General features: G+C 40.3%; 1 protein-coding gene across 1 annotated transcript in view; it reads right to left on the bottom strand.

Annotated features, from left to right (window-relative positions):
- Positions 1 to 27679, bottom strand: part of LOC117876498 (F-actin-monooxygenase MICAL2-like) — a 189250-nt gene that overhangs the window by 115671 nt on the left and 45900 nt on the right. Inside the window, exons 3-7 of the mRNA XM_034768763.1 lie at positions 12194 to 12401; positions 7413 to 7529; positions 5349 to 5450; positions 2869 to 3024; positions 1683 to 1783 (exon numbers count right to left, since the gene is read on the bottom strand). Coding sequence (XP_034624654.1) covers positions 1683 to 1783; positions 2869 to 3024; positions 5349 to 5450; positions 7413 to 7529; positions 12194 to 12401 — 684 coding nt within the window. The remainder of the gene's footprint in view (positions 1 to 1682; positions 1784 to 2868; positions 3025 to 5348; positions 5451 to 7412; positions 7530 to 12193; positions 12402 to 27679) is intronic.

The raw sequence follows: 27679 nt of genomic DNA on the forward strand, positions 1-27679 counted from the left end.
GGGGAGGAGCAGAGCAGCCACGGGAGGGGAAGTGCCCAGCCGGCATTTTCCCGGACATGTTCGGCTTTTTGGCAATTCCCCCCGGACAGGGGTTTGATTGCCGAAAAGCCAGACATGTCCGGGAAAAACCGGACGTATGGTAACCCTAAAAAAACCTAAAACATTTGAAACCCACAACAATTTCAGGCATTTGTTCCCCACTGGAAAGATCTACTTGTCAGTCTCTAAAATGATTCTAAACGTTCTTGTTGGGGAGATTCGTAACTATCAGGTTTTATTGAAGTCTGATCCTGTCTATAGGGGACAGAAAAAAAGATTAGCTCAAGTTTGGGAAATGCAGCTTCTGTCACTTTGTTGCAGTACAGTTGCTGGAAAGCCACAGTCACAGCACATGGCACAGGATCCAATTAGCCATTCCAGTATCTCAGCTTTACCCACCTGGGTAGGGAAAGGGGTTTGGCTAGATTCCTCTGTTGTCCTCTGGAAGGCATTTAAACAAAAACTAACCAGCCCAATCCTGAAGTCAGGCTGCACAACATTGCTTTTAGTTCAAAAGTGGTCATGGCAAAGCATTGCAAAGTTAGATTTGTCCTGGTGACTAAGATGGACTCTTTTAGACAACATGAAAGACAGGAAAGAGGAGTCTTAGATTCACATTTCAGGAATCATCCGGGTCACAGTCCTGGAGACTGTGATGTCATTTTGTTCCATCGACTGGTCCATTTTAAACATCTTTCAGGACTGGGAGGGATGGGGTGGCCCACTGGTGTGATGGTAAATCCCAGAATCCCAGCCTGTGGCAAGTCATGAAGGGGAGGCTGCTCAAAGTGGGAGTGTGGTGACAATGGTGAGACTACCCCAATCTCCCTGCCTCGCTGAACTCCCTTCTACACTCTAAGCTGAAAATAAATTACCGAAGATTCATCAGAGAAGCAGTTTCCAAACAGAGTGGCAACTTTGTCTCATCAATAGCAACCACATGCCAAACAAGATTTTGATAGCCCACATACAGGTACTTCCTTTCCTCCCAGGAAGATTCTAGTCTGTTATGACTATTCTGGCAAGGTTACAAAATGACAAGTGATTTTTGGATGCCTAACAGGAAACATCTTGAAGGGGCCTGATTTTCCAAAAGTGCTGAGCACTCAGTTTCTGAAAATTAAGGCCTTTTAAACCATCTCAGTTTAGACACCCAAGAATTACTAGGTACTTTGAAACTTGTTTATAAAGGCCAAACTTGTTTAGAAGTGACCTTCCTGTTGCCTTTCATCCTTTTTGGACAATGTAATATTTCAGTGTTGGACTTTATCTGAGGCTCTCAGTTTGCTGGCTGAGCATACACAGTTTTCCCTAATTTGATTTTTGAGTCACTGAGGTTTATTGTCTTCAGTGATACAATGCCTGCGTAGCCAATGACTCTTCCAGGGTGACTCAAGATCATATTACAACCAGTTTCTGAACTGACACATTTAAGCAGTACCATTTTCAGTTCTGAGTTTGGTTGATTTTTACAGTGAGAACACAAAACATAGGTAAACCACCATCTAAGTGAGTCATACTCTAATCATAAAATGATTAAATGAGTCAATTAAAACCTTCTGTTCAGCCGCTCTCATGTAGTCTCAACCAACTAAATAAAGGAACAAATAAAATAGAGGGCTTTGCCCTGCATCTATACATACATTGATAATCACTCCTTTGTCCAGAAGACTCTGCTTTTTTGCGGTCATTACAAAATAGTGAGTGCTATCTTTGTAGTAAACAATATTCTCCAGGTCAATTCCTGAAAAGACGACAAGAGATTTGTGAAGAAAACCTAACTTAAATGAATGTTTTCATTAGTTTAGCCATTTGCCATCAATAATGGATAAAGTCCCCACAAATATCTTTCATTTAAGGTTTAGTTCAGGCACCTCCCAAATATAAATACTTGGAGTCCCCAACTGAGATTTCAGAGTGCATAGAACAAAGGGGCCCCAAAACACAGAATACAAGAAAGTCCTTGACCAGCTGTAAAATATTTGTAGCTATTATTAGCATTCTAAATAATCTTCTAAGAAAGGAAAAATATGATCCATATTTGACACAAAATGTGTAGGTTGCCATAGGCCTAGCTACGGCTCCAATAAAATGCTCATTGATTTAAATTGGACTAGGATCAAGTGCATGGTGACTAAAACGTTAATTTAAAATACAGACTGCAATGTGGGAATGGAAGTATATTCCCGAAACCAGGGAAAGGAAGTATATAACCTTAGTATACTTCTAGTGGATGTTTCCCTATTCTGGGCCCCTTTTTCACACACTCAAGGATGAAGGGTTAAGCCAAGATACAGTTTATATAATTTAGGGAGAATGGCTTTAAATCAACTATTTATATTTTATTTTAAAGTGATATAAAAGCCTATTGACAGCAAACCAACATGCACTTCAAAAAGTACTTTCTTAGTAAATAGACAATGATGCTTCCAAGAAAGCAAGTGAGCATATTTTATGAGGTGCTTAAAACATACAATACGTGAACTAATACAAAGAAATCTAAGCATGCTCTCCTTATGGGAAATCTTTAGGTATTGAGAATGTTCTCTCACAAAAAGTTATACTTTGTATCAAAAATATTTTTTACAGTTGAGAAAAATGAAAACACCAAAAGTTCAAGGATGTGGTAACACCCATGATAAAAAAATTCCATTGTATGAACACCTCCTTCCCTAAGACTTTGAAATCAGCAGAATTTTATTGCTTTATGTTATTTAATATATTATAAATTATTTTTGGAGTGGGGTAGGTGGGTGGTCCTGTATATATCAAGTTGCCCTACTGTATATTTTGTTTGGTCATGAAAAAAAAATGAGAATGAGGACTTACCCGTTTCCTCTTTAAGGTCCTGGAAGAATTTTTGATTGAAGATGAAAGCAACACCACTAATTTCCTCTACCTTGGCTTCTGCAGTCGTGTTTCTGTTGATAAAGTTGGCTGTGATAGCTATAGCCAGTTTTCCACGAAACTCCTTCCTTCTAAAACCTGGAGAACAAGGGAAAGAATTACCACTACTGCAACACTGAGGTTCATTTGTTGAGGCTGACCCACATATCTTGAAAAGTTTAAGGCTGCTAATTTCAAACACTCTGAAATACTGCATTACTACTTAGCTTTTGCAGCCTTATTAAACAAAGTTGGGTTACATCCCTCCAACATTTTAGTGCTATCATACCCCTTCAGTGACAGTTTAAGACTGGCAATCCAGAGAGAAGTTCTTGTAACCCTGGCTGGTGTGTAAAACCAGCCAAAGTTTTTACAACCATGCTCTGGGATGGGGGAACCTTCAAGGCAACTCTCTCTTTCACAAACAAATACCAATCCAGCCCCCAGTGTATGGCCAGTGGATTCCTCCTTTTTTCCAAAATCCCATGCATTTCATTTCAAGTGTCTGCATATCCCCATCCCCAAAAAGACCTGCAGATACATGCCTGGTACTGTAATGAAAATATACAACATTAAGTTGAAGGTTGGATTTCTGTTTGGTGGTTTATTGTTTATTCTGGGGTGGGAGAAAGAGGGAAGTGTGCAGCAAAAACAAACCCATGTATTCATTACTTGAAAATTTTAAAACCATGAGGGAGAACATTTGTAAAAGCTACTTAGGAAAAAGCCAGAGTTTTGGTAGCACTTACTATTTGGTTAGTCTTAAAAAAAAAAAAAAAAAAAATCAAGTTGTCAACAATCAAGAGGAGGAACACAGAAATTTTGAAAAATAAAAATATTTGGCTCCTACAACTATGAGAAAGATAGAAAGAAAGCATGTGTGAGAGCGAGATAGTAGGTCATGATCCAGCAAATATGCATCTGCTTATGTGCATGCAATTTGAGCAGTCCATTAAAACCTTGTGTAAACTTAAGCAGACTCATGGTTTACAGGATCAGGATCGTAGGGAGTAGTTTAAACCAATGGCAAAAATTATGACTTTCAGCTAGTGTATTTCATAGTCAGTATCAGGGAAAATAAAGAAATTCACAGTATATAGTGATGTGTCTGTAGGTGTGTGTTTCTGTTCTAGTTTTGACCTCACCCTTTGCTTGGGGTAGGTATAATGTGCAAATTATCACTATTTTATGAATGTCTTTGGTCTGATCAACTATGGTGTGCATCAAATACTTTCTCTTAGCCAGATTATTTTTTTAAAGGGGTCATCAAGATTTTTGCTAGTGTTACACTGGCAGTAATTTTGGCAGTAATTTTGTTTTGCTGACATGTGAATCCTGCAACAGACTTTCTGCAAAGACACCCAAGGAAGTGTGACCAAAATTTTCTTTTAAAAAGTTACAGGGGGAAGGAAAAAAAAAAAATCTATAAGCACTGTATTGTGTTTGGCAGATAGGAGAAAAAGCTGACATGTGACGCAGACTAAGACTAATAAAAAGGGAAATCAGGAAGTTGGTGAGTTGAAACTAACATGAGTATAATTAAAGCTACCAGAAGAACATGTAATTAAGTAACAGGTTTGTTCATGCGACGCCAGAACGGCTTAGCTAATGTCTCACTCACAAAAGCAACTCAGGGGGTTGGAATTCTGTTTGATGACTGTAAGAGATGTAACAGCAGGACCTTCCTTTCCTTCCAGTTATTTATTATCTCTTACATCTGTTACTGAAATAACTACTTCTGATATTAATCACCACTGTCCAAGAACAACTCCTCTGCTGTGTTCATTAAATACCTGGCTGTCACCATATGATCATTATTTCAAGTATATTCAGCTGACTTATGAGACAATGACATGAAGAATGTGCGGTTCCCAAAACATTTTTGTCAATCACCATAAAATTAAACCAGCATGTTATTTGTTAACCTTGCAATAGGGACTTATGGTACACCTCTACCCAGATAGAACGCTGTCCTCGGGAGCCAAAAAAATCTTACCGCGTTATAGGTGAAACCGCGTTATATCGAACTTGCTTTGATCCGCTGGAGTGCGCAGCCCGCCCGCCCCGGAGCACTGCTTTACCGTGTTATATCCGAATTCGTGTTATATTGGATCACGTTATATCGGCGTAGAGGTATACTAACCACCACAATATGATCCCTACAAACTGGCAGAGATGGCCCTAAGAATCAGTAATTAAGTAAATGTCTCACTTGTTGGGGTACAGCTGAAAAACTATAATAAAGGTGGGAGACACGCCATAAAGGAATTTCCACTATCATATATGCAAACACTTATGCACTGAAGGAGAGGGAGAGGGACAGGGAGAAGGAGAAAACCCATTCCCTTCTGGTATCCTTAGCTCTTAGCCTTTCCACTGTACTTTAAGACAGTTATTGACCTTAAGAATATCTTTTTACCCACCTTCTAAAGTGTTCCTGCGACCATCTGCACCAATAATAACATCAAATTCAAATGCTGACAGAGGGTGATCCATTGGGAGAAATTCAGCCCGCCAACCTCTCTCTAAAGAAACAAGTAATACAACTTATTCAGATATTGCACTGTTACAGAAGAAGCATTGTTAGAATGTGAAGGAAAGCAATTAGGATAAAAAAAAAAGTCTATTTTCCTTTCAAACTGAACCGAAATCTGCCCTCAGACATCTGCATACAACTTCCACTGACGTCAAAGTTGCATGCCACTCTCACTAACATTAATGAGGGTTAAGCTTGCAAGCTGACGGCAGAAAGGAACGCCTTCATTTGGATCATATAAAACATTATGTTGACTATGGGCCCAATTTTGTGAATACATACATAAGTGAATTTACTCATGTGGGTAGTTCCAGCTTGAACTCAATGCGATGACTCACTCATGTGTAAGTGTTTGCAGAATTGGACCCTAATAGTTTTATTTTAAAAACTGTTAAGCAGATTCCAATTAATCTAACACAAAGAGAGGGGAAAATAAAATCTAGCCAAAATGCTACAACCTTTTAGAGAAAGATGCATCACTTTCATTAACCTAAAATAGAATCTGAAAATGTTTGTATTACTTGTACTTATATTAATGACAAATATTCTAAATACAAATACTGACAATCATAACTAGTATCCCTTTATCTCATTTCATCTACCCACAGTCAATTAAAAACAACACAGAAGTAGTATTAGCCACCAAGATACAAAATGGAAAACTTGCTCACTCTATATTAAATTTTTGCACCACGTTATAAATTAAGGCTATGTTTTAGTCACAGGTATTTTTAGTAAGTCATGGGCAGTAAACAAAAATTCACGGCCCATGACCTGTCCATGACTTGTACTATATACCCGATTAAATCTTTTTTTTTGGGGGGAGGGGGGGGTAGAAGAACAATGGGCAGCCCAGGACCCCCGCTGGTGCTGGGTGAGGGGGGCGGCAGTGCATGGCCCAGGACCTCCACTGGTGCTAGGGGGGAGAAGTTGGTGGGGCTGGCAAGCTCCCTACGCGGCTCCTTGCAGTTCCCTGGGAGTGGGGACATGGCCCTCCCTCAGCTCCTAGCTCCGTGCACTGCCCCTGCCCCAAGAGCCGGCTCCACAGCTCCCGTTGTCTGAGAACGATGGCCAATGGGAGCTGTGGAGGTGGTGCCCGCAGGTGGAGGCGGTGCCCGCAGGTGGAGGCAGTGCACAGAGCCAGGAGCTGAGGGAGGGTCATGTCACCCATTTTCTGGGGAGCCCCGCAAGGGAAGTGCGGCCCAGAGTCCCCTCACCCCCTCCAGTGCTCCAACCCCCAGTCCGGAGCCCCCTCCCACACCCAAAATGCCTCCTGCTGCTGCTGTGGGGGGAGGCGGTGGCCCGAACACTGCCCCAGCAGCAGCTAGTGTGGCTGGCCCAGGGGCTGCCTGAACTGTTCAGGTGGCCCCCCCGACCAGCTGCACCGGCTGCTGCAGAAATTCCGAAGGTCCCGGAAAGTCACGGAATCCATGATATCCATGACAGACTCGCAGCCGTATTTATACATACTGGTAAATACCATTCAACGAGAATGGCTAACTTCTGATAGGGTACTAACTGTCAATGGGAGTTACATACGATGGAAGAAAGAGCAACATTTGGTTCATGGGGCTTAAAGATATCCTCAAAATTCATATTTATCAATCTAAAATTCTCATGCCAAGAAGACAGCAGCAGGCCATACTAGCCTCCCTACAAAACCTCAAGCACATGCCCGCAGGCATAGTGAGAAACCTCTACTTCTCTGGCCCGGGCATATTTTTAAAATGGATCAGTATGTTGATACAATGACAGTTATCATGCTTGCAATTCCATACACCGTTTCATAAGAAAGGCACAAGTTTCTTTAAGAGGAAGTGTGGCTACCTTTGCTTGATTAGAAATTATTTCACAAATGATAATACAGTTATTTCATACAATGAGAGTAATTCAATAGGACAAAGTTACTGGCTTCTTAATTTTGTTATTTGAAGTCACAAGTCAGCCGTACTTTGGTTTTCCTGATCTTCAGGAGGTTCCAGAACTTTCGCAAACTCTACGTTCACATGGATTTCAATTCCCAGCATAAGTGCAACTTTGAAGAGGATAAGCTGAAGCTGTCGAATACCTGTGAACAATGATAACACATTTGTCATTTTAGACTATGTAACAGCATTTCCTTTATTAAATTAATATTGTGGTAGCACCTGGGGCCCTCATATTGTGCTAGGCACTGTAAAGATACATAACATGTTTTCAGTTTCTCTGCTGGAGTCCCTAGAGACTAGGCAAGTCACTTGAGCCTAACTTTTCACAGGTGGTCATTAACTGTGTTCTCCTCATTTTCTGGGTGTGTCACTTGAGACCCTGAGACCTGATTTGCAGAAGTGTTGAACGCTCGCAACTGAAGACAGTGGGAATTGTGTTTTGAAGCTATTGAGTATTAAAATAATGCTAAGCACTCTGAAAAAATCAGGTCCTTGGCATGTCAAACTGGGTATCCAAAATTAATGGATATTTTTTACCTTAATCTTTCTTTGCCTCAGTTCCCCATTTGTAAAATGGGGCCCAGGGTCTTAAGACAGGCACCCAGAAAATGAGGCACATAAACTAAACTTTTCACAGGTGGTCATAAATTGTGTGTAAGTGACTTGCCCAGCATCATTCTGTGGCAGGGCATGGGTAGAATTTACTTCCCAGGGTACCATACCACTGCCTGCACCAAGCGATCATCCTTTCTCTTCCTGCTATCCCCTGCCTCATTCACTACACGCCTTCCAACTTATGCAACTGAAGTAGCAGTTCTACAGACAACACTCTCCTTTACTATACAACTCGTATTCATCACATAACAGGTCCACCTGTGCACTGAATGAGGAAGGGGTCCTGCGGAAAAAATAGTATGTTACGTTACATAGTTAAAAGACCGTTCCATAATGCATATGCCCAAGGCGGCTCAATTAAGATTGAATAGGCAACCTTAATTCTAAATACCTTCGTATTTCTTGATTCTGCAACCTTAATCATATTCTTTTAACATAGTTTTGATCCAACACATAGTCCTCTGCCATGTGAGCTAATGGAGTAAATGGCAGCAGTAGTAAGTTGTCGACCTGTGTGTGGACTAGCAGTAGAGGGGATGAGACATGGACACTGGATTTCACAGATATTTGCAGAAAACAGAGGAATCTTCGATTCCACTTCAAGCTCTGGAGGGGACAGTGCTCTACTCCAAGCTCTAGTGGGCACATATTTTTCTACCCATTTCCCAAGCTCGACCCTTTTGCATCTCCCCCTCAGCTTTGCCTTCTCTAGTCCCATCTCTTCCCAACCTCTGGCTCCTCATACCAGTCCCATTCTTCTCACCTAGCCAACCTCAGCTCCGATTCCTCAGGATTCTCATCCCAGTCTCTTAGCCCAGCTATTTCTACACCCCAAAGGCTCCTTTTCCCATTTTTTGCTCCCCCTGCCACTGCCCCAAGTTTGGCTCTTGTCCCCTCTGCAGTTGGTTCAGGCAGCTTTCTTCTCCACACTGCTAGAATGCCAGCAAGGAGAGCACTGAGAGCACAGGAGAGAGACTCAGATCTAGTAAATACCTACAGAGGATACCCTACTGCAATTTTTCAAAGGCTTATACTTTAGCCAAATTTGGGCAGATTTTCAAGGGGAAAGCAAACATCCCTGACACAATAGCCACTCCCCTGCCAAATTTCAAGTCTCTGCTCCAAACTGTGGAGACACTGGAGGGCTTCTCAGAGAAAAGGTCACCAGAGTCTTTATCCCTAGCCTCATTCTAGGAAACAGCTGAACCATTTTGCTTGAAATTTTCAAAATAAAGTTCATCCTGACACAGATACTTGTCATAGAAAATTGCAGCCCAAAGAGCTAAAATTTGGGAAAGTTATAAGCAACTGAAAACAGGATCTTAAAATGGGAAGTGGCAGGCGCTCTTATTAAAAGGTAGTACTGCCAGCCCCACCTATAATAAGAGTTGGGAAGCACATTTAGGTTTCCACAAACTTTTTGATTTATTGTAAAAAGAACAAGGAGTGCTTGTGAAACCTTAGAGACTAACGAATTTATTTGAGCATAAGCTTTTGTGGGCTAAAACCCACTTCATCGGATGCATGCAGTGGAAAATACAGTAGGAAGACACACACACACACACACACACCATGAAAAAATTGGTGTTGCCATACCAACTCTAACAAGACCAATCAATTAAGGTGGGCTATTATCAGCAGGAGAAAAAAACCTTCTGTAGTGATAATCAAGATAGCCCATTTCAAACAGTTGACAAGAAGGTGTGAGTAACAGTAGGGGGAAAATTAGAATGGGGAAATAGTTTTTACTTTGTGTAATGACCCATCCACTCCCAGTCTTTATTCAAGCCTAATTTAATGGTGTCCAGTTTGCAAATTAATTCCAGTTCTGCAGTTTCTCGTTGGAGTCTGTTTTTGAAGGTTTTTTCCGGTTAGGAATTGCGACTTTTAGGTCTGTAATTGAGTGACCAGGGAGGCTGAAGTGTTCTCCGACTGGTTTTTGAATGTTATAATTCTTGATGTCCGATTTGTGTCCATTTATTCTTTTGCGTAGAGACTGTCCGGTCTGGCCAATGTACATGGCAGAGGGGCATTGCTGGCACATGGTGGCATATCACCACATTGGTAGATGTGCAGGTGAATGAGCCTCATAGTGTGGCTGATGTGATTAGGTCCTATGATGATGTCCCTTAAACAGATATGTGGACAGAATTGGCAACGGGCTTTGTTGCAAAGATAGGATCCTGGGTTAGTGTTTTTGTTGTGTGGTTGCTTGTGAGTATTTCCTTCAGGTTGGGGGGCTGTCTGTAAGCGAGGACTGGCCTGTCTCCCAAGATCTGTGAGAGTGAGGGATCCTCCTTCAGGATAGGTTGTAGCTCCTTGATAATGTGCTGGGGGCTGAAGGTGACGGCTAGTGGCATTCTGTTACTTTCTTTGTTGGGCCTGTCCTGAAGTAGGTGACTTCTGGGTATTCTTCTGGCTCTGTCAATCTGTTTCTTCACTTCACAGGGTGGGTATTGTAGATTTAAGAACGCTTGATAGCGATCGTGTAGGTGTTTGTCTGTCTGAGGGATTGGTACAAATGCGGTTTATCTTAGGGCTTGGCTGTAGACAATGGATCGTGTGATATGGTCTGGATGAAAGCTGGAGGCATGTAGGTAAGTATAGCGGTCAGCAAGTTTCCGGTATAGGGTGGTGTTTATGTGACCATCGCTTATTAGCACTGTAGTATCCAGGAAGTGGATCTCTTGTGTGGACCTGTCCAGGCTGAGGTTGATGGTGGGATGGAAATTGTTGAAATCATGGTGGAATTCCTCAAGGGCTTCTTTTCCAAGGGTCCAGAGGATGAAGATGTCATCAATGTAGTGCAAGTAGAGTAGGGGCATTAGGGGACGAGAGCTGAGGAAGCATTGTTCTAAGTCAGCCATAAAAATGTTGGCATACTGTGGGGCCATGCGGGTACCCATAGCAGTGCCACTGACTTGAAGGTATATATTGTCCCCAAATGTGAAATAGTTGTGGGCGAGGACAAAGTCACAAAGTTCAGCCACCAGGTTTGCCATGACATTATCAGGGATACTGTTCCTGATGGCTTGTAGTCTATCTTTGTGTGGAATGCTGGTGTAGAGGGCTTCTACATCCATAGTGGCCAGGATGGTGTTTTCGCCTCTCTTCCCCGCCATTTTTTTTTAAATCTTTACAAAACACACACACACACACACACACACACACACACACACACACACACGTGTGGTGGTGACATCCTTTTGAACCATACAAGCAATCAGGCAAATACCCTAGAGTGATCTGTCTACTTGTTCAGGAGGCTTATCAGTGTAAAAGTATGTCCTGTATCCTTATGTTTGGATATTATGGGTGAAATCCTGTCCCAAAGAAGTCAGTGACAAAACTCCCATTGACTTCTGTGGGCCAAGCTTTCAACCTTCATATACAAGGACATTTGTTTACCAACCCACTATCTAACTCATATTAGTCAAACATACATCTAAATTACATCTAGTTATACTGTGATGATACACATTCAAATGAAAACAGATCGCCACACAATCAGATGTCACTCTCCTCCATCCCACCTGCTTTTTAAGAAAAAGCAGACAGCCCTCCCTCCCTCCCCCCCCAAAGTGATCAAAACTCATTTCCATGGTTTTTGTTAACACATTTGGTTTACTATTTTTGGTACCATTTTCTCTAGAAGTTCTCCTCCTCAATAATAGCTGCAAACATTCCCACACTCAAGATGCTGTTCAAGAGGTTTGTTTTTGTCCAAGTTAAGTTAAAATCCCTTTTGGATAGGCACCATCCCTTTTTCGGTATTTTGTGAGGCACTTAGTACAACTAAGGCACTAGATATAAAGCAGCAGTATCATTCATACAACTGTAAAACCTTTTATTTTTAGAGTACACTTTTAAAAGGCACCCTAAAATGAAGTCTGTTAAACTGGTTCTGGACAGCAATTAAAAAAAAAACGTCCACACAAGGTTTCTCTTAAAGCTTTGATGAGGAGCATAGGTTATCGTTCAAATAAGATTATGCAATTTTGGCAAATCAGAAGTGCTTGACTTTGGGGATTTTTCTCTGTGTGTGTATTCAGGATGTATCATTACTATCTTGGTAAAGAAACACTACACAGCAAGTCCAGAAGATCGCTATTAATATTTCTGAAGCAAGTCTTCTGCATAGCAAGCATTCAACAAAATTGTACATTTCCATATAGTCACTGGTACTTACTGATATGGTCAATAGATCCTCCGCAGAATTTTCCATAAAATTTTTTCGCCCCCAAACCCCGGAGGTCATGGATTGTAAAAGGCCAGAGATGCAGTACATTGTTTCTTGAGAAAGTGTCCCGCTTCTCCACAACTACAACCTTGGCTCCCAGAAAGGCAAGTTCTATGGCAGTCCGCAAACCACATGGACCACCTCCAATAATCAAACACTGAGGGAGGAAAGAAGAAGTTTGTTCATGCAAATTGAAGTCAATATAAAATTGCCAAGTCACCTAAAGGGTGTAGACTGTCAACTGAAGTAATGCTACTAGATCAAGAGCTGATCATATACCTCCAGAAATATTCAAGTACACTATTGACAAAATGAAGCAGTCACATTCAAATATTTTACTTAATGGAGGATGTTCAACTATTTATAGAATTTGGCAAATGCCTCATACACAGACATCAAAGTAAGTAACCATTGAAAAACTGATGGAAAAAATATGGTAAAAATTAGTCAAATGCTTTCATCCAGCTCTAAGTAGATGTAAATAAATGTTAAGGATATAACAGTTATTTCAAAATTACTTGCAGCAGACAACAGGAGAGACTTGGAAATGAAGAATAAATGGTCTCAAAGCAGTTTTTTTTTCTTTTTAAATAAATAGGCACATCAATGCGCTATTGCAATCTTCAGATTAGACCAGAGTCCATTGGTTAAAAGTAATCCCCAAATATTCCTACACTAGTTTAGCGTAAAACTATCTCCACAATGCAAGTTATAGTGTTCTGAATACAACGGATGAGATCATCAGCTGATGTAAATCAACATACCTCCAGTGATGTCATTAGACCTACCCTGATTTACAGTACTTGTGAACTGGGCCTGTTCTACTTTGTTTTAACACTGACCAACCTATTCAAAAATGGGATCTTAAAATTAGGCTCTTATGTCCACATTTAGGCACCTAAGGGTGGGATTTTCAAAGTGCCTATGCACAAATCTCACCTATACATGTATGGATTTCAGTTTTGGCCTGCAGCTTTAAGTTTCTACAAGCCAGAAAGCTGTGATTTCTGGAAAACTGCACGTGCATCAGATGCTTACATTTTCTGACTTGGTTACCAGAAATTGTTTGATTAGAAACAGCCCTTCTTGATAATATATATATTACCTCAAATTATTAGAGAAGCAAATCAGGTAACAAATGAAGCCTGCTGACCGCTGAGGTGTGCATGACCTAATTCAGAGAGTTCTGACTATGAGGTAGATGTTGATCAATGCTATAAGTACAACTGCATTATCTCACAATCAAAACATGCTCCTTTGGTTCTCTCACACATAGTCAGACAGTGATTACAGTTTCAAAAGCAAGGATTTTAAACCTAGTTGAATGTGTTTACAGTAAGTCTGGTTCTAATTACATTTCTTTTTCATAACAGTAGGGTTATTTATTTATTTTGGTCTGTCCATTTATTTTACAGTTTTACATCTCAGATTAAAATTATTTGGCACAGGCTTTAATGTAAACCAATGATGAGAAGAGCTACAGTTATCTTTTTTAAAAGTAAAATATTCTAAAAATTCAAGAATAGTGGAATTTCCACAGAATGAACAGGTACTGTAGATTTAAAAAAAATAATGCTACAGATATTAAAGTATCATTAATTAAAGCTAATCAGTTCCATCAGCCAATTCCCAAGCTTGCTCACTCCTAAAATACATTTTTAGCTTGTACTTTCAGAGTAACATACCGAACTGTATGCTAAATACTAAGAAAACATCAATGAATCTAATTATATAAAGGAAGAAAATCCAGCACAGATGTTACCAGGATCAGAGAGTGGGATTATTGGCAGAGGCTGGGTCAGTTCCTCTCTGCACATACTTGTTATGATTAACATGGGAACTCTGAGTTCTGACAAGTAAGTGAATGCATTTACAGCTATGCAGTTTTCCAGTAATGTTGAGCAAGCAGCTAGCAGCACTTTGCAAATACAGACCATACATGGATTGATCAGAATTTTTCTGGCGGACAAGAAATATTATATATAAATACATGCAATTTTTTTTTAAAGTAGTCTTTTGAGATTTAGTCATAGTAGCTCTTGCCAACTAATAAAACCCCAGACACTGACATTTCCTCACGGAGCGGTAGGAATGAATGTATTCAAATTTTAGAGAGAGAATTTCCCCCTCCCCCCACAAGATATCTTCCAACTTGCTTGGGGGCACTGTGAAAAGTAATTGTATTTTTGCCACCATCCATGGTTACCATCTATAAACATAGATATCTGCATGTCTTAGAGTTATTTGCTCTTTGGCTTATCAGGAGAGCTTTTCCAGTGATGTATAGCTCACTCCTCCTGACAATTTATCATCCATTTTGGAAACTTCTGGAGCCAAGAACAGCAAGAATCTATTGCAAAGATTTTTTTTTTTTTTTTTTTTTTACAGTGTTGAAGCTTCTACCTTTATTAAGTAGTGAAAGAGACAACACATGGAAAAAACAAGCTCTCTGTTTATATGCAAAAACAGAAACAGTACTTCAAACATTCTAGCAAGACCCGTGAAACCTTTAGCTCTGTATCTTTTCCACTAATAAATCAGTCTTTTGGCTCATTATTGGCCATATTCAGAATTTAATGAACTTATCGCTGCTTTCATAGTCAGGTGAAGCCATTTCTTCCATGGTTAGTAACTACTGCCGTACAAACAAGACTGGTGAAACTGACCTCTGAGCTGTAGCGACTAGCATTGTGGAAATCAAGGGAGTCTTGGCACACAGATACTACTCACGGCTGAAAGGCTTTGTTCTGCTCCTATTCAAGCCAATGGAAAAAACTCCCTTTACTTTTATGATCCAGGATCACTTTGCTCTTCAAAAGCCCTCTATCAGCTGAGGAAAACCACAGTAATTGAAGATAACTTTGGAGAAGAATTATAGAATCGTAGAACTGGAAGGGACCTCCAGAAGCATCTAGTCCAGTCTCCTGCGCTCATGGCAGGACTAAGGCTATGCCTACACTACACAGCTTTAGCGACATGGCGACGTGCCACTAAAAGTCGTGCAGCGTAGCCACTGTCTGTCAGATCTTCTGCCAAAAAAACCAAACAAACTTCCACACCCAATGAGCGGCTCTCCTGCTGACAACGCGCTGCTCACGCTGGCACTTGTCGCGGCAAAACTTTTGTCTTTCAGGGACTGGGGGGGGGGGGGGGGGGGGGGGAACACCTCTGAAAGACAAAAGTTATGTCGTTCAATTGCCAGTATAGATATAGGTATGGTCTAGATAATACTATGGCTGACAGGTGTTTGTCTAACCTGCCCTTAAAAATCTCCAATGATGCAGATTCTAAAACCTCTCTGGGCAATTTATTCCCGTGCTTAACCACCCTGACAGTTACAAAGTTTTTCCTAATGTCCAACCTAAACTGCCCTTGCTGCAATTTAAGGCCATTGCATCTTGTCCTATCCTCAGAGGTTAAGAACAACAATTTTTCTCCCTCCTCCTTGTAACAACCTTTTATGTACTTGAAAACAGTTATGTCCCCTCTCAGTCTTCTCTTCTCCAGACTAAACAAACCCAATTTTCCTCAAGCTTCCCTCATAGGTCATGTTGTCTAGACCTTTAATCGTTTTTGTTCTTCTTCTCTGGACTTTCTCCAATTTGTCCACATCCTTCCTGAAATGTGGCGCCCAGAACTGGACACAGTACTCCAGTTGAGACTTAATCAGTGTGGAGTAGATAGGGTGACCAGATAGTAAGTGTGAAAAATCGAGACAAAGTAGGGGGTAATAGCCACCTATATATGAAAAAGCCCCAAATATCGGGACTGTCCCTATAAATTCGGGACATCTGGTCACCCTAGGAGTAGAGCAGAAGAATTACTTCTCGTGTCTTGCTTACAACATTCCTGCTAATACATCCCAGAATGATGTGTGCTTTCTTTGCAACAGTCTTATAGTGTTGACTCATATTTAGCTTGTGATCCACTATGACCCCCATATTGTCCATATTTCTCTTGCAAGTGGAGGAAGTGAGTGTATTTGGTTAGGAAAGCAAGGGGCTACATAGAGGACTAAAGAGTAGCAGTAAGATAACGGCTACGCTTCTGTGAAGTCCACAAAAAAGAATGAACACTGCATCCTTTTTCTCCTCTGGCTAAGGTGATACACTTTTTTATTACTTACATAAGGCCGTACATAGAATCATAGAATATCAGGGTTGGAAGGGACCTCAAGAGGTCATCTAGTCCAACCCCCTGCTCAAAGCAGGACGAATTCCCAACTAAATCATTCCAGCCAGGGCTTTGTCAAGTTGGGCCTTAAAAGCCTCCAAGGAAGGAGGCTCCACCACCTCCCTAGGTAACGCATTCCATGGTGTATGGTGTTTTATAACTCAGATAAAAACAGATCTTCTCTAAGGAATTTACAGTCTAGAGGTCTGATCCTGCAAACACTTACACATGTGAGCAATTTCTCTCACTTAAAGAATTTAATTAATTGAATTTCATGGGCCTAACAAGTGAGCATTTCTAGAATCAGGTCCTAAACTAAAATGAGAACAGAATAGAAGACAAGAATACAGGGAGAAAAAGTGAACAAGGAAGAGAATAATATGGTTATCTGTTACTTTGCAAGCTAATGTACAGGTCTTGAAAATGACAAAAGATTAATTTATTATTACAATTACACTATTTAAAAGTGTATTTTATAGGTATAAGAAGTTATAATTAAGACCTGCTTACAATTAGGGCTTTGTCCTTTATTAAAATAATTAATACTTTATATGCAGAATCTTTCATCCACAGATCTAAATACACTTTAAGTACTATATAAGTATTGTACAGATGGAGAAACTGAAGTACTGTGAGGCTAAATGACTTGATCAGAGCCAGAGAGCCTGTGGCATTGCCATGAATAGAATTTCTGAGCTCCTGATTCACATTTGTCAGCTTTAACCACTAGGTCACACTGCTCCACACACCACACCCTAGGAAAAAAGTGACAGGTTGAAATTACAAGATTCTAATAAAGACTGTAAATACCGATTAAACAGACAAATTTTAAATACCAAAGGCTAATACATCTTCATACAAAGACGATTGATCACCTTGTCTAGAATGGGAATTACAGGGATCAAATCACATATTTGTTTGCAGTTGTACATTCAGGATTGCTAAAGTAATTGATTTACCATAAACAGTTTATCTATAACCAGATTTACTAAAGTAATCATCAAGGTACCATTACTTTTCATAATAATTTAATCCAGATTACTTTCAATTACTTATCTTGCCATTCTTGTCCTGAACATGAATGACACCATTCTGGTTATCAGTACAGCAGGTCTTTCATTGCGAGATCTCATATTCATGACACAAAAGTAAGAAGTGGATTTACTCAATTGATTTACTTTTTAAAGTAATTTTAACATTCCTAGTTATACACATCTTGCTGAAGCACTCTTTCATAAACAGGTCACTTTAAACTGCAATATGGTCTTAAATTTGTCATCAGGTCATTTTTTTCTTCTCATAAAATTTAACTATCCTATGTAATAGTTATTTTATATTTTTAAAAAATATTAAGAAAATCATGCATATCTTATAAATCTTAGATACTTCAGATATTAATGGAGCAAATATGGTATTTTTATGGTACCTGTAGAGAGCTGACATTGAGGACATTGTTTCTGAAGTATAAATCTGTTTCCATACAAATCTTACCCCAGACCGTAACATGCCGAGCTCTATTTCTGTTTAAAGTTGGAGAAAGCAGTGGGTACTGGTGTCACTAATGGTTTTGAACTAAAAATTTTATTTATATTTATTTATTTACATGAAAGCTTCATTTCCCAATATGCTCTGTGTTTCTGTAGTTTAGTGAAGACATAGTATTAGTTACCTTCAAAATGGGGCCCACTCAAAGATAGTCAAACTATTGAGTTCTTGCCGACCAGACATTTGAGAAATGTAGCACCTAGATAAACCCCTTTGCATGTTTCTATACCATTGGTAGGATATAACTGGCATCAGTTAACTTGTGCTCTTATTTGGCTCAGTAAACTCTGCAAAGCCAGAATTATTTTGTGCTTCTCCTTTCTGGACATTTATTTTCAACAATCCCTGAGCAGATTCCTCCTGCTGGGAGGCAGGAATTGTGGAGAGGACAGATGGCAACAGGACTGGACTCAAGTAATTGCTGTGGAGCAGGCACACCAAGAACCCTCAACACTTGTACCCTACTCTGGAAAAGCCTAATGTGGCTTAATGTACTGTAGATCTGCAGGTGAATAATTCCATCAGTTTGGGGGGTGCTGGAGTTGTGTTTGATCTCTCAGATACTTTAAAACCTAAAAAGGATAGTATAATTATGAGCAAGTTAAAAGGAGAAAACTATCTGATCTGGTGACAAAAATCCTGTTTGTTCACTTTAATTACAGGAATAACATAATTACTCATTTACCTTGCAAGTATATCCACCCTTTAAACACCTGAACTCAAGGAATCTACTCCTTGAAAATAGGGTAAAAAAAATCCTCTCTCTCTGTATTTAAAAATAAACAAAAAGCCTATAACTCCGCATGTTAATAATAATAATAATTTTCTTATATTTAAGTACAATGCCATTCTCTTACCTAAGAGATCCAGGCACTATACAAAAGAATACTGGAATATATAAAAATATTTTAAATACAACAAAAAAAATATTGTTCTGCAACATTAAAACTGAAAATTAGAAAGGTTCCAACACGGAAAAAAAAAACAATGGAAATGAAAGATACATACACTTTTTGGCAGGGGGAAGGAGTGGTAGGTTTCAGGCCCTGATCCAGCAATCAGATCAATCATGGCAGACCCTGGCTCGTGTGGGAGTGCTCCACCCAGGAACAAGAATCCACCCATGGATCCAATATGTGGGTCAGGACATTTCCATTTATACATGAAGAGAAGTAAGAGCTGACAGAACATCAGTGCATCACCCAATTGTGACAAGTTAAATGAGGAACTCAGCCCACAGGAGGGATTTCTGCCTGCAAGACACAACCCTAAACCCAGTCACAAAGAACAATATTTCCAAACACGTATGTGCTCAAAAGGACTCCAGATAAGGTTGTCTTCAGAAATGAAATAATCTCCTTCATCAAACCCCAATTCTGAAAACAAAGCTTTGCTGTGGCACTAAGGAGGTGACAAGTTTCAGAGTAACAGCCGTGTTAGTCTGTATCCGCAAAAAGAAGAACAGGAGTACTTGTGGCACCTTAGAGACTAACAAATTTATTAGAGCATAAGCTTTCGTGGACTACAGCCCACTTCTTCGGATGCATATAGAATGGAACATATAATGAGGAGATATATATATACACACATACAGAGAGCATAAACAGGTGGGAGTTGTCTTACCAACTCTGAGAGGCCAACCACACATCACTGAACAAAACCACTAACCCAGGAACCTATCCTTGTAACAAACCCCAATGCCAACTCTGTCCACATATCTATTCAAGTGACATCATCATAGGACCTAATCACATCAGCCATACCATCAGGGGCTCGTTCACCTGCACATCTACCAATGTGATATATGCCATCATGTGCCAGCAATGCCCCTCTGCCATGTACATTGGCCAAACCGGACAGTCTCTACGCAAAAGAATTAATGGACACAAATCTGACATCAGGAATCAAAATACTCAAAAAACAGTGGGAGAACACTTTAACCTGTCTGGTCATTCAGTGACAGACCTGCGGGTGGCTATATTACAACAGAAAAACTTCAAAAACAGACTCCAAAGAGAGACTGCAGAGCTAGAATTGATATGCAAACTAGACACAATCAACTCCGGTTTGAATAAGGACTGGGAATGGCTGAGCCATTACAAACGTTGACTCTATCTCCCCTTGTAAGTACTCTCACACTTCTTATCACACTGTCTGTACTCGGCTAGCTTGATTATCACTTCAAAAGTTTTTTTTTTTTCTCTTAATTAATTGGCCTCTCAGAGTTGGTAAGACAACTCCCACCTGTTTATGCTCTCTGTATGTGTGTATATATATATCTCCTCATTATATGTTCCATTCTATATGCATCCGAAGAAGTGGGCTGTAGTCCACGAAAGCTTATGCTCTAATAAATTTGTTAGTCTCTAAGGAGGTGGAGCATTAACCTCATGCACCCCACACCAGCTAAAAGTCACTTCTGTCTCATATGAGGACTATCACATATGCATGCCATTGCACCCTTCTCCCCAAGGGACATTTATACATTGGCACTGCTCTTGGCCCACAATGATGCCCTTCCAACCTCACTGAGATCACAAGTGGATACCTGGTGGATACCTTCATGGTATGCAGGAAATAACGGAATTCCTACTGCTTAGTCTTTGCCACCTCCCCCCCCCCCCCCTCCACACACACACACACAGAGCCGAACCTCTTCTTTAAACGGCAGTTAAGGACACTATTAGAGACTACACAGTGGGCCAGATCAATCCTTGGTGTAACTCCACTGTCTGCAAAAGAATCATACCCGGCATGAAACTGGGCCAATGTTTACTTGCAATATAACTAAACACGATGCCATGAGTGATAATCATAACATATAATAAAACAATAATAAATTTTCTGGATCAGCAATGACCCTTTCCCTGGAACAGTTTCAAGGAAAAACAGCTGCATGAGTATCTAAAGCAGACAGCTAACAGAAGCTTTGATGGGAAGTTCTCCCCAGCACCATGCTCCTTATTTTATCTCTAAGTAAAAATTGAAGCATTTCTGGCAAGTACATGGGTGCTCTGTAGGAGATTCATGACATAATTTCTGGCTGCTTTATTTACCAGTTTCAATTTTAGCACATAAGCTCATTGTCAGTCATAGGATGTAAAAGTGCGGTCAGATGGGAAATGTGTCCCCAAATCAACAGACCAGAATAATCAATATAGATTAAATTGTATAATGTGATAGAAATGATAATATCCAATTTTCAAAGAGATAGAATCCTACATGCAATTTCAGTCAAAATAAGATACCCACACTCAAAACTTTCCTTTACAAAAAACAAGCTAATAAGTGTGACAAGAACTAGCAATATGTAATAATAATATATATTATTATAGGCTGAGCCCTGGCTAGCCTATGGCCCCAGTCTAACAATCACTTAACATGCATAGTCCCATTGGATTTGATGGGACTACATATGTGCTTAAGCATTCTGCTAGATCAGGGCCTACATATGAGAGAGACTTGGCTCCCTGTGAACCACCATGTCAGCGGATGTCAGTCGAGGTGCTATCATCAAGAGTCCCTAGGGCTACACACCAGAGTAATGGAAGGCAGAGCATCCTTGTGGACAGCCCTTGACTCTGTAATTCACTCTCTCACTGAGCATGGTGCACTCCCTAGGCATGGTGCTCTATCCTGGCAGGGCCTTACAACCACCCTTATGTGAAAGAGTACCTTAGTACAGAAGAAGTCCCATTAAAAGATGACAAAATAAGACATTGAGGTCTATCCTACAAACTTGTCAGTACAACTATGTCGCTCAGAGATGTGGAAAATCCACACGTCCGAGCGATGCAGTTATACCGACCGAATCCCCAGTGTAGACAGTGCTATGTAGATGGGAGGGTTTCTTCCATCAACATGGCTACTGCCACTTGGGGCGGGGGAGTACCTACACCAACAGGAGAAGCTCTCCCATCGGTGTAGGTAGCGTCTTCATTAAGCGCTATTGTGGCTGCAGTGCTGTAAGTGTAGACTAGCCTTTAGGCTTTCGCTTGATGGAGTGGCAGTAAGTTTAGGAAGGGTATGATGCCATGTTGTGGAAGGTTAATATTAAAAAGAATCACTGCCAACCTGAAATCTAGTTAAAAAGATTAAAAGATGTTTCAGATACTAGATCTGCCTCCAAATGCCCCTGACAATTTCTGTGGGTTTATAGAGGTTCTCTTAAAATATATATTTCCCCCCCACACTTCCCTCTCTAATGTTGCTGACCCATACAGACGTTGGAGGAAGCTGATCAATGACTATATAAGATTCCAGTGAAACTGACTGTACATAAAGTAAGCTAAAGAAAGTTGGTTATTTCCTGTTACAGGAATGAGTGTCATAAGTGATCCTTATAACCACTATAGATTAAAAAACAAATCTCAGAGAAAAAAAGTGTGAATTTTCAGTTAAGTGTGTCTCTTTAATGAGACATGATCCAATCTTACAAAGACTTCTGTGTGCTTAACTTGACACATTGAAAGTCATTCCATACATTACTCCACTTCATATTGTCTCAAATGTTTGTAAACTTACTTACAGCTTGTTGGATGTGCATTTTTAAAATCAACCAGTACAGAAATAGGACGTTGGTGAAGTTTAACGACAGAAGAGGTAAGTATGTAAGCTTATGTATTTCTAATCACTATATGTGGCAAAAGACACTCAGCTTTGAATCATTTTTCACAGACTTCCAATTATGTGAAGTTGTGTGCTATATTGTCACGTGGGCAACTGACCACAGGAAAGTAGCGTGTTGTCATCAAAACTGACTTTTGCTTATGACCTGAGCAGCATTTGACTATAGGTCTCCAAGGATAAAAGGCTGATGAACCAGCCAACGTTGCTAATTTCTGACTTCCAAGCTCTTGGAGTTAGGTGACAAAGATACAGAAACTCTCATACTGGCTTTTTAAAAGGCATGTGCCAAGGATTTAAAGTTTACAAATTTGGCCTAATTCCAACTTCAGCTGTTGTGTTCCAACAAATTTGCAAATCCTTCAGCTGTTGTATCCACAGCTGAACTCTCCAGCTACTCGCCAGTGGAATCCATCCAAGAATCTATAGAGTGCTTATGCAAAAATAATTTCTTAACAAAGAGCACTTATCTTTATTTTTTTTTTTTTTTTTTTTTTTTTTTTGCACATATGGTCAGAGGTGAAACACATCCATTAATGCATTGAATCAGTTGGCCCTTCTTTATCAGTATTTTCTAAGTGAGGGGACAGAGATTCTAAATCAGGGCATTGCCCTTTCTAGTTGGAAAAATGCAGATGCTTTTCATTTTTTTAAAAAATGAATTCCAAATATCCATATATTTGTGTCTCTCGGATTGATGTATTAACATTAGGCTCACATATAAGCGTTTGTCATACAACTCAAAATTTAAAAAACACCACCACATCATATGCAAGAGATCCAGAATTTATGCTCCATTATCCAACAAATGTGTGTTTCCACTTACACATTGAAACATTCAATTTATAGGGATTTTGAGATACACTGAGTATCTTCATTTTTAAAACTGGAGAACTGAACCATGCCAAGCTATATAATTTACTTTGGATTTTAGCTTTTTAGTACAATACAGCTCTCTCATTAGCTTTTTGTCATATTTAAGTCTGTCAGCTTCCAAAGAGCTTTAACAGTTTATAGCTTATAAAAAAATAATTGTAAATTGGTAATTGGTAGACATTACACAGAATCTACACAAGTGTCTCTAGAAGCTTTAAATTCTTCGTTGTCACACTTGTGAGCCAAAAATGGCTGAAAAGGTAGAAAGCTAAACCCCTAGGGAAGAGAGCGTGTCTCACCCATTTCAAGTGGAACCTGTTTATTTATCTATGGTACTTATATGCCCCCCTCACCATAGTATCTGAGCATCTCACTATTTTTGAGTATTGATCCTCCCAACATCCCTGGGAAATACAAGTGCTGTAGTCTCTCCCTGACCCCAGCCTGTCCAAATACCTATACACACAGATGGGGAACTGAGGCACAGAGAAGCTAAAATACTTACCCAAGATCACAGAGGAATTACATGGCAGAGTACGGACTTGAACCCAAGTCTCCTAAGTCCTAATGCTGGTGCCCTAACCACTTGACCACACTTCAGATCCGGACTGGAGCGCCAAATGTGGGATATGTGAGTAACTTTACTCTTGGAAAAGTAACCTCATTAAAGTCAATGGGACTAGTTACATGAGAAAGGTTACTGTGTGATTACAGGATCAGGACTGCAACAAACAAGGCTAATAGGTCCTGAAGGGAGTCAGTTCTAGCTTGAGGAATGGAAGTCACACTGTGTCTCCTTAAATGAAAGTGTGGGGGGAAAATATGGGGTTAAAGGCAGCTCTGGCAAGCTGGTCAACAGCCAGTCTTTTTCGAGGAGAAGAGGAGCAATTGGTAATTTACAATAAGAATATTACTATTGTACACAGCCATAATATCTGTTTGCAGAGACAGCATATTACACTGTACCAGTGCTTATTTATCTGCGTGTCCTTAGAGTCTTGTAATAAAAATAATGCCGTACATCTTTTAATTGTATCAGTATAGCTAGGAACATACTGTACAATCAACATTTCCAAGAAGAGAAACAGTATTATTGTTTTAGATATTTAAAATAAATCTAGTAACTATATACTGCTGATGCATGCTGAAGACAAGGTTAAAATGAAGCTCCCTGGGCTTTACAGAGAGCACAGCAGATGCAACAACTCCACTCTGTGTTAGCAGTTAAAGTATACATTTAAAACAAGAAGTTTACAGGGTTAAACAAACAAAAAACAAAACAAAAAAATCACATGGTATGTTTTTAAGGCAAGTCACTTTCTCAGCATATTTCACAAAATAGTTTAATTTGCAGTTTTAATTAAATATTGGTTATTCTATTAGAGGCAAATACCAAGAGAAGCTAACCTATGACGCCTGAGCTCAGGTAGTAACAAACAATCACATTTGAAGTGGAATGCAGGTTTGTAAAGGAGCAGACCATTTCCTCTCATCAAGTCTAATCATCATAAGCATAGCAACTGTAGAACAAGTGGCAGTTATAGTTAAATGTGGGATGCAATACTTCATAAGTAATAACTCTAGGTTCCTGAGGTCATTTCCCTTCCAGTCCACCCCTCCCATATTTCAAAAGAAAAAAAAACTGCCTCTGATCAAGGATGCATTTTGCTCTTCAGTCTCATCACTAACTCCCATCTTAACTAGCAGTGTTGAAGGTCACTCCCTAGAGTGGGAAGTTGAGCCTTTCCAAGGCAATCACATGAGTACATTCAAGATCTTTGATATCCAAATAAAAATGTATTTCTTAAATTTTGCCATTTTAGGTACAACGTACAGGTTGGCCACTCAGCATTGTTAGTGCCATTGTTTTCTAGTGTCAACAGGCAGAGAAACCCAGAACAGTTATAAATTCTAACCAGAATTAGAGCGTGTACCTTTACTTTAACAATTATTGGGAATGTTTCCAATAGTACAGTATGTTAACATAACACTCCCTCACAGGGCCAGCATACTAGTCTGGTGACAGCCTAAGACACTGTAGGGAATCGGCGTTCAGGGACCTCAGTTGTCCTGGACAAAAAAGGGTTTCAGAAATATTAACAGGCTGAGGGGTCCAGGGGCAGCTAGAGCCTTTGTTGCCAGAAGGAAGGCCTTTGGAAAAGGAAAGAAAAAATTAAGTGTGCATATACGAGGCAGGGAGAATTCGGAGGAATTTAGTGTTCTTCTGTCCACTGCTGAACACAAGCTATATGAAGCGCCAATTTATGTCAATGCACAAGACAACAGAAATGAAACATGGCTTTTCTATATAAAAGTTTATATATATGTGGCTTTGTAATTACAACTCTGTTGTCACATTCCAAATACATGCAATTCTGACACAAAGATCAACACTTGTGATTGTTCTGGTCACCGTGTCTCTATATCCAGACTGACAAACAATGAACTTCCTACATTGGATAAATTCACAGAAGCAAAATGTGGGCGTTGTGAGGACAGAGCAAGTTCTACGAGACATGTGCCAAGGCAGGTCAGTCAGGTTGTAATTGGGTAAGACTGGCACTCCTACAAATTGTGCCATTCTTTACGTGCACGCAAATACCTCTTAATTCTACACCTTGAATCAGAAATTACTTCCAGTTTTCTTCTTACAACTGAAGACTCACTGATGGGCATAAATTATTACTAAATTATTTGGGAGTAGACAGTGCTTTGCAGGACACTGAACTGACATCCCTTGCAACATTTCTTTGATCTGGATTATGAATTGCCCCAAGGATTGTCTCTCATCAAAAACTGTACAGTTTGTTAGGGATGACAAAGTGTAAAGGTTGGGAGGAAGGGGCAAATGACAGAGGTCCAATGGTTACACCAGTGAAAGATTAAGAGAACCATTTATTGCAACACAAGCCTTTTTTAATCCCTCTTATTATTTATTTAAATGTGGTAGTGCAAATTAATGATGAAAGTGCAGGCAAAGACACCTGCATCCAATAGTTAGCATCTTTGGTTCACGTACCTGAACAATCACTACGAGCAGCATCCACTAAAAGTGAAATTCTATTGTATGTAAAAAAGTCAACTATCTGATAGGAGAAGATAGTTACAAGGGACACGACAGCTCAATGGAATGGATTCAGAAGCTTTTACCTCTAACAGTATGTCTACACTGCAGTTAAACACTCCTGGCTGACCTGTGTCAGCTGACTCAGGCTCACAGGGCTCAGGCTGCGAGGCTGTAAAGTTGCCGTGTAAACATTCGGGCTCAGACAGAGCCCAGGCTTTGGGATCCTCCCCACCGCATAGTGTCCCAAAGTTCAGGCTCCAGCACACAAGTCTATACCAGGGTTCAGCAACCTTTGGCACACAGCCCATCAGGGTAATCCAAAGGCAGGCTGCAAGATATTTTGTTCATATTGACCGTCCGCAGGCTTGGTACCCCACAACTCCCAGTGGCCGCAGTTGACGGCAGCCTACCACTTCCTGCAGCTCCCTTTGGCCAGGAATGGCGAACCACCGCCACTGGGAGCTGTGGAGGCCGTGCCTGCGGATGGTCAATGTAAACAAAATGTCTCGTGGCCCGCCTTCGGATTACCTGATGGGCCACGTGCCAAAGGTTGCCAACCCCTGGTCTACACCACAGCCTTACAGCCCCATAGCCCAAGCTGTGAGCGTTTAATTGCAGTGTAGACATACCCTAAGGGGCCAATGTGAATACAGGCCAGGTTGAAAATCCGTATCGCCTGAAAGGCATTTGGTGGCCTTGTTTCAACTTTCATTATTCAAGTGTCCATCATCATCACTACTACTGACAATAATGTTGGCTGTCTCAGAGCATGTTCAAGGACAGAATAGACAATGGAGAATTGACTGAATTAATCTTTCATTCCTAGAGTGTGTCCCTCCAGCTTGCAACATAAGGACACTGGTAGAGTAGTTGGGGGAGGTGGCACTCCTGCTGCACCTTCTTCTGTAGAAAGGAGACATCTAAAAGTTGGATTGAAAATGGTTGAAGTTCCCCAACCAGCATACAGTTTTTAAAGCAGAATTACAAATTCTGAATACAGTTAGCTTATCAGGAAAACTGTCAGGTGGCAGTGCTGGTGTTCATGACATCTTGTACACGCGCGCGCACACACACACACACCCCTACCTTGTAAGCAGAAAAAACCTACTATACAAATGAATTTTTTGTAAACAAAATGTTTCCCAATT

Source organism: Trachemys scripta, chromosome 4, assembly GCF_013100865.1.
Source record: "Trachemys scripta elegans isolate TJP31775 chromosome 4, CAS_Tse_1.0, whole genome shotgun sequence".
In the NCBI taxonomy this organism is placed as follows: Eukaryota; Metazoa; Chordata; order Testudines; family Emydidae; genus Trachemys; species Trachemys scripta.